This window comes from Silurus aristotelis, assembly GCF_946808225.1.
Source record: "Silurus aristotelis genome assembly, chromosome: 9".
Lineage (NCBI taxonomy): Eukaryota > Metazoa > Chordata > Actinopteri > Siluriformes > Siluridae > Silurus > Silurus aristotelis.
This window is the reverse complement of record NC_139582.1, coordinates 9,886,428-9,895,116: the sequence shown is the minus strand read 5'-3', so window position 1 is coordinate 9,895,116 and position 8,689 is coordinate 9,886,428. Positions and strand designations below refer to the sequence as shown.

The window sequence follows — 8,689 nt, the reverse complement described above, 5'->3', positions numbered from 1 at the left end:
AAGTGATTTCTGAAGGACATTTTCTTTTCCTTTTTTTACGGAAACACTTAATAATCGGTGTAAGTTACAGACTACTCAAAAGCTGCGATTAAAAGTAAATGATCTACATGACTTTGTGATTTGAGATAACGCTGTGTGATAAAAACGGTTTGCAACTGCACAGCTCGCATTACTGAATACTTTCGGATGGTATATCAGGTGGATTAACGTGCATTAAGTGGCCACATAAAACTTGTGCTGATTAAAGGAGCTATCATTTTACACTCTTGTGAAATTAGTGCTTGTATAGCAACACACACACACACACACACACACACACACACACACACACACATGTCCTGAAAAATCATGGCAATGTGTTTATTTATGGTTTGTTTCCTTAGTGATATTTACCTGCATAAGTTTATATGTAGAGGTGCAAAAAGTTGTGGCAAGTTGAAAAAGGGCACATCGCCCTTGTATAATGATATGTGCTTTGATTTTCTATGAAAATACTTTGTGGAAATTCTGGAATGTTTAAAAGCACACACAAGCTTTTCTCAGAGATGCATGGGAGCATCGAACACTGACCTCATGGATGATTTTTACCATTTAACAACATGGCATTCAAACTGTTTTGTTATAACCACAAATAGCATGGTAATGCTCTTGACATATCCTAACTCACATGCATATATGATATTTAAATAAAGGCAAATTATTAGGCTTGTTTGCATGATGGAGTTCACTAAGTTAAACACTGATAGCCTGTTGTACCACATCACAAAATGTGCTTTGTTAAACAAGATGGTATCTAGTCAAGGGAGGGGTAAAAAAAAAAAAAAAAAAAAGAAATTGACCAACTGTTTGGGAATTTCAACTCTGGCTGTGAAAACTTTCGTGCCCCAACAGCAACATTTACACAATACCTTCTCAAAAGGTCAACAAAACACACAAACACACAAGTGGCCCAAAACGAAAACATTCCAGTCATATCGTTGTGTCATGATGTCCAAACGCAAATCCGTGCATTGTCCCGCAAGCGCGCGAGCTCGGCTTTTGTCTCGCGCGCTCGCGAGACAACAGTAACAACTGCTTTAGAACAACGCGCGTGCTAAATCGCTCGTGAGTGAGCGATCGCTGCTTAATTCAACGTGACACTCCAAATGAACGGGTTGGATTTGTTTTCAGCTCAACTAGCTTCCCTGTCATTCAGCAAGTATCTAATCCAGACTCGGCATGTATAACCCTATAATAAATCATACTGATGGCAACTTCTACACAATTTGCCCCCTTTATGCAAATGTTTTGGGCGCGTTTTTGCGCGCACCTGCTCCATTACGACCCTCATCTCCACCACCCACAATTGAACTCATGCAAGACTACAACTCTTAAATGATTTCACTGCTCTTTCACTAAAAATATATCTTATCAGTGTTGCTTTTAAACGCGCAAAAGGTTCCGACCGGCTTATACCTTTAACACATGGCGAGGTCGCACGCGCGTCAAGGTATCCGACCAAACCATTGGTAACGCATGAACCAGACACGATTATGTGGATTGTATAGATGCATGCATGAATGATGAGTGATGCACTGTTTTGTTACAAGTGTTTTAAATGTGGAGGGGTTTATTTTAATGTCAGCAGAAGTGCGCACGGGCGCAAAAGCAACTTTGTGCAAGCGCGATTATAAGCATCCTGTCTCACCTTGTTGTAGCTGTAGTAGCCAGAGCAGTGGGAGAAATCCATGTTCTGTGGATCTCCGGGAATGGAAGTCCCCCCTGAGGACGGATAAAATCGTACATCCATGTTTTCCCCCTCGGAAAAGGCGCAGCTGCACCGCAACCAGTTTGTATTTCTTTGCGCTGCCTTCTTTATTTACAATCCAAGAGGAAGACTAAAAGATGGAGGGTTATAGCAAGAATTAATGACGTGAATAGATTGAAAGGTATAAAGTTTTTCACTAATCCCGGGTTTTGGGTCACCTCGAGGAGGTAAGGGGAAAATGTCCGGGGAAAATGTCTCGCCCGCGCTCGGAGAAGTGCGGGACACAAAAGGAGGCAAAAACACACACAGACACACCGATCACACACACACACAGTGCTGAAGCAAAGTGAAAAGCGTGCTTCCTTTCACAACCAGTTCTTTCAAAGCATCAGGTTTGAATCAAATGCGTCCAAGTCCAAAGTTAGACTTATCTAAAAAAAAAGAACCAAAATGACCCCTTTCCATAGGATACTTCTCTCCGTCACCATTATCCCTCCTTCTTTTCCTTATTATCAGCTCCTCGGGTCTTACAGAAAGGAAAAAAACTTCCGAAGTGCAGGTTACAGATTAATTATGCCGCCGGGTTTCAGGGGATCAGAGATAACCAATAGTCTCCTTGTTAACATCAGCCTACATCAAGCTGTGTGTTTTTAAGCGTAATGAAGAAGAAGAGCGTGCGGCCAACCGCGACCACGCCCCGCGCCCCGCTAACCACGCCCAATGGGTTGTTACATAGAGCTACTGCAACCCGGCCAGCAACTTAATGCCAAGAGTTAGGACTATTATATATACTATTATATACCCCACACACAGACACACGCACACAGACACACACACACACTGTATATATATATATATATATATATATATATATATATATATATATATATATATATATATATATATATATATATATATATATATATATATATATATATATATATTTGATATTGAGGCATTATAGATAGATAGATAGATAGATAGATAGATAGATAGATAGATAGATAGATAGATAGATAGATAGATAGATAGATAGATAGATAGATAGATAGATAGATAGATAAAAAGATAGATAGATAGATAGATAGATAGATAGATAGATAGATAGATAGATAGATAGATAGATAGATAGATAGATAGATAGATAGATAGATAGATAAACTTATACAGAGTGACTTTCTGTTATTTTAGATATACAGCTGAGCAATTGAGGGTTAAGGACCTTGCTCAAGGGCCCAGTAGTAGCAGCTTGGTGGTGCTGGGATTTGAATCTATGACCCTCTGAACAGAAGACCATCTTATCCACTGAGCTACCACCTATGTATGTGCATGTAGTGTGGAACTTGATGTTGTTGAGAACAATTGGTTGTTCTTAATACCAAAACTTAAATATCAAGAGCAATGATAATCAATAATTGGTCATTGTGAGCAATGCCAATCAAAGATTGAGCATTGGATGATTATTGATTAGTCATTGGAAACATTTGTGATCAGTGATAGGCTGTTGGGACCCATGGTGTTCAATAATTTAGCATTGACTGATCAATAATTTACCATTGGGAACACTGGTGAAAAGTTGTTGGGAACAATAGTGATCATTACTTGGTCACTTGGAACATTTGTGATAACACTTTAAAAACTGTAGTCAGCTATCTCAACTCTGGTTAACCTGCTATCTCTATAACTCTATAAATGACCAGCAGCCATGATGTGAATAAAAATAAACATGATTAATTGGATTCCAACAAATTGTAGTACAAAAATGTATCTCACACATGGTCTTAATGTGGTGGTGTATTAGGAACCTTGGAACAAAATTAAACAACTGAAAAATCCCCAGTCTTAAATTAACATTTACTGTTAGAAGTTACACCTGTTGTGTTTATTTGTGTCTAGCTGGATCTTTATTAACACATTAACTGTTTTTTTCCACTCTGCAACTCTAAGTAAAAACTGAGGATTTTGCTGTGTACAATGTGGCACTTTGGTTTATTAGATGTTGTATTAAATTAAACTGACACAGTCAATATAAATAAGGAACCTGGCTTTACATAGAAAAAGAAAAAAATGTGGGGCAGACTATTTGCATGTGAATCAGTCATTTCCTCTTCTACCTTTCCAAATGAGCTGGTTGTCAATACAGTACTGTATATCTATCTGAATGCTTATTAACTTTATTATAACCTGTTTTACAATTGTTTAATAGAAACATTTATACTGCACGTGAAAGATAGGACAAAAAGCTAGCTTGCAAGTTTGTCATATTTGCAATGCTTGCACAAGCTGGTGGGGTGGGGAATGCTATGAATTCAACATAAACTTCATAATCATCCAGAAAGAAAGAAAGAAAGAAAGAAAGAAAGAAAGAAAGAAAGAAAGAAAGAAAGAAAGAAAGAAAGAAAGAAAGAAAGAAAGAAAGAAAGAAAGAAAGAAAGAAAGAAAGAAAGAAAGAAAGAAAGAAAGAAAGAAAGAATTCTGGCTTTTCAAACACTTTCTGCTGAAGTAGGGTGATTTAATTCCCTAATTTGGCCACAAGGGGCAGAGAAATGAAACGTAAACTGTAAAGGGGTGATTATTCCATAAACTCACTTGGGTAATGTAGACCTTCCCTATAAGGTTATAATAGAGTTCTTCAAGCCATAGTAATCATAAGTGTCCAAAAAAAAAAAACAATTAAGCGGCTTTGATATACATGGAATATATCAACAGTTTTGTGACATTTTGTCTAAAAGACCATTTTCTGAGCCTTTTTATAGATTTTATAAATATATATATATATATATATATATATATATATATATTTTTTTTTTGAAACTGTTTTTATTTGCTAAGCACATAGTGTCATTAAGTGCTTAGCAATCAAACCAGTTACAATAACTTTAACATGTAAAACATTTAGAATGAATGTAAAAGCATATTTGTATTAAAATATCAAATAAATTCAGCTGTGGACATTTGCATGATTTTGTCAATAAAACATGATGTAATGTACCAGATTATTATAATTCTGTCAAAAATTAAGTAATAATTACTTAATAAATAACAATTATTGTTAGATTATATTATAATAATAACAATAATAATAACAATAATAATAATAATAATAATAATAATAATAATAATAATAATTGCATATAATGTGGAATGCCTTTGAAACAAGCTAGTTCTTCTTATCGCTTACATTATTGCGGCTGTAAACAGTCCCTCCCTCACCAGCCTGTCTTTTGTCTCTTTGTTGATGTTAGTGAGACAAAAGAAAAGCAGACTCTTATGTCAAGAAACATCAAATTGTGAGACTTTCCTATGGGGGAAAGAAACATTGCCATATCAAGAGTTAATTTTCTTCTATACATAACATATAAAAAATATAAACATTGCAGTCAACATTATTGACACTTATTATAGACACTTTTGACCAATCATAATTAAGAAATCAACACCATTGTGTTATAAATATGATTATAATGAATATGCAAAAATTTCTGCAATTATAATAATTGCCTTTAGACTTTGTGTCTAAACAAACAGTACAGATTTATTGTGCATCAGTCAGACATAATACAGGAACTTGTATCAGCATTTGTTTTACAGTGTAGTAAATGTTTGAACATGCCAAAAGCCAATCATTAAAATGCCAGACGAAATTAAATGAGACACCAAACGAGGTAGTGGGATAAGTATGTCCTGTTCTTGAAGAACATATTTCCTTGAACTATAAATAGCTAATTCACAACTTAAACTGTGCCACAAGTACAATGAGACTCCTAGTTGTTTTAAATCCTGTATGCAAATCTGCAGAAGTGAAAGTGGGAATGAAACTCAGACGTTGGTAAAGCATTGATGAGTCATGACATCTGGAAAGGATTACTGTATGTTTAAAGAAAGCCAACGGACACCTATTACTCATGTTGCCTGTTCTCAACCATGAAACCTGGATAATTCTTGGTGTTAACAGCATTATTGCAGATTCTGATTCTTTATTGACTGAGATATGAAGTGATTCATTAAGATTTATGACACAGCACTGCTGAATTCTTAAACATGTTTAGTCAGAAGGATAATGTACTTCACACAGCGGTGAATCAAAGCAATACAAAGTACATTTAAAACTTTTATCCAACATGAAAAGAGTGTACAAATAATCAGAAACTTATTCACAGGTACTTATAGAGAAAACACTTACAAAGTTCCAGTCTGCTGTTATACAATGTAAAACCCTTGCTATTGTGAATTTTTTTTTATGACTTTTATGTAAAAATACTTGTGTTGTGCTAGTGTCAGTACTGTTTTAAGGTAAAGTTTTTGAGGGAAGTCTTTCAAGAGAGAAAAAAGAGCCTGGTGAGGGAATGACTGCAACTTTAAATGTAACTACAATATACACAAATACATCGATTTTTCGTTAATAAGACATCAGGTTTTTGCTGTGGTATAAGAGAAATAAAAAAGGTAATGACAAGATAATGGATAATAATAAATTTTAGGGTAGGAAAAGTCATTACACCACTCCATTGTTGATTCTTTTTCTCTAACACTGCATCCTTCCTTACATGTTATTTAAGTGCAACACTTTGACAGGTAAAACTCTTTTGTATAGTCTTGTAAAAGTTTGTATGTCCCTGTAAATAATATTCATAATTCAAATTCATTTCATGAAAACTATATAACATTTTTAATAAGTTTTGTCTGATTGATACCAAAATCTACACATATAGATCAGAAGCTGTTGAACCACATTAGGAGATGTGAGATTATAGTCTATGGAGTCAATGGGTCTAGAAAGTCTATGGCGATATGGTCTAATATGATCAAATTGCCTGTGATACATTTTTATTAACCTTCTTCTTCTTCTTCTTCTTCTTCTTCTTCTTCGTCTTTTGCATTACAGGCATGTGTGTGTGTGTGTGTGTGTGTGTGTGTGTGTGTGTGTGTGTGTGTGTGTGTGTGTGTGTGTGTGTGTGTGTGTGTGTGTGTGTGTGTGTGAGACAGAGATAATTTGTATGCACAGGCATTCCATCCATGGTGTATTCCCATGGTAGGCTCCAGATTCACTGCATGCCTGATCAGGATAAAGTGCTTACTAAAGATAATGATTGGATATTGTAGTACAATGTCCGCATTTAGACAAAAACTTTATTGAAGCATGTTGTAGGAACTTTTCCAAAACAAATTACAGGAATTGAACAGACTGAACGTTCTTTGAACTAGATGTTGCTAAAACCATATTCCAAAAGTGTTCTGTTAACTTAGTGCTAGCTGGGTGAGCTGCTCAGATGTCTCCTGACACTAATATAATACAGACTCGTTTGGTTCGATATCCCTGGCCTACTCCTGTTTCCTTTCTTGCTTCATCCAAAGTCGAGTGAGTGAATGATTTTGTGCAGTCAGTGCGAGTGCCAAGGTTTAATTAAATAGCACAGGATCATATTCAATCTCACAAATGAGAGCAAATCTCTAATAGCGTTCTAATAACCAGAGGATATTTCCTCCCCTTTGGGCTCTACATGCCATATTACACCAATTCCATTTGTAGAGGAGCCAATTTATTTCTAATATTTTCCCTATGTAGGATTCATACTTATAGGCATAAAAATCTCGAATGCTGTTTCTTATGGGGGCAGGAATCAAAACGGTTCAAGGAGGCAACAGCAGGATATAGGTGATGTATTATGCATATTATAAGGATTGCTCTGTATTAGCAGTACTCTACACTTCTTTAGAACTGCAAATATGAACGTTCTATGGGCTAAATGAATTTCAAACATGAAAAAATGAGGCATGCTGGGAAATGTGTGATAATTCAGGTTTCACTCCAAGGCTATCTCTGCGCAGAGTAAATATTACACCGCAGAGCCAAAAATGTAATTGTAGTTCTTATCTTCTTGTCAAAATGTGTAGCTGTGTGAAGCAATACACCTTGTAGTGTGCACTGTATACACTAATACACACTAATACACTGTACTCTCTTACACACAAACATGCGTACAGAAATACAATCACTGAGAAAAATTATTCTCCAGCTCAAAATAAGCCATATGGTGTTATTGTATCGGTTATGTTTGGTTATGAATACCCAGTTGCTGCTCCACGAATTAGCACCTTTGATTCACTGTTGTTATTTATTTCTGTATGTAATGTTGTTTGGCTGCACAGCGAGGATTGGATGGGGGGGCTACTGAATTAATTTCCTCTCCGAGGGTTTGGTGTCAGTGTTGGAGCAGGAATGAATTATGCCGTGCACACACAGTGTCATTTCCTCTCTGCCGGGCCGCATTGTCACCATTTGGTAACCTGAAAACAAATTATCATCCGCTGGCACGAGTTCAGATTCAATTATAGCAGCCTGCAGTAATTATGTGGAGGAATAAAAGAATAATAAATGCAAAATAATTTATTAACCCAATAATCTTTATTTATGCACCCCTTGTATTACGTGATCTCTCCATTGAGGAGGAAAATCAGACTGCACAGCTGCCGATGCACAGAGCCCATCAGTTGAAAAAGATCTTTGTAACTCAATACATCAAAGATGAGTTGAGGATGACTTTAGTTTGTAATGATTTTTACAACAGTAAAGATTACCTTTCTTGGTCATATTTGTTAAAAATATTGTGATATTATCATAGAAAGTAATATTATCACTATCAAAAGTGAAAAATGCCAGGAATCGTCATTAATATAATTAAATGTGCAATCAAAAATATAATATCCAAATATTATGTGATTCTACATGTATTTCTTTTTACCAAATGTAAAGCCACCAATAACCAGAGTCACAATGGTTTGTATGAGGTGATGTTATAATCAAGTATCTGATATTCATTTAATCATTCATTCATTACCCGTCTTCAGTATGCAGTTTTTCCTGAGCTTATCATGAAAATACACCCTTTGATAATGGAATGCACCCTGGATCTTACACACAAATTTTGAAACTTATTCACA

General features: G+C 35.6%; 1 protein-coding gene across 1 annotated transcript in view; it reads right to left on the bottom strand.

Moving 5' to 3' along the window:
* The window catches only part of tox3 (TOX high mobility group box family member 3), a 54,299-nt gene extending 51,843 nt beyond the window's left edge, over nt 1–2,456 (bottom strand). Inside the window, exon 1 of the mRNA XM_083550899.1 lies at nt 1,688–2,456. Within this exon, the coding sequence (XP_083407025.1) occupies nt 1,688–1,789 (102 nt within the window). The 5' untranslated portion in view covers nt 1,790–2,456. The remainder of the gene's footprint in view (nt 1–1,687) is intronic.
* Between the last annotated feature and the right edge of the window lie 6,233 nt (nt 2,457–8,689).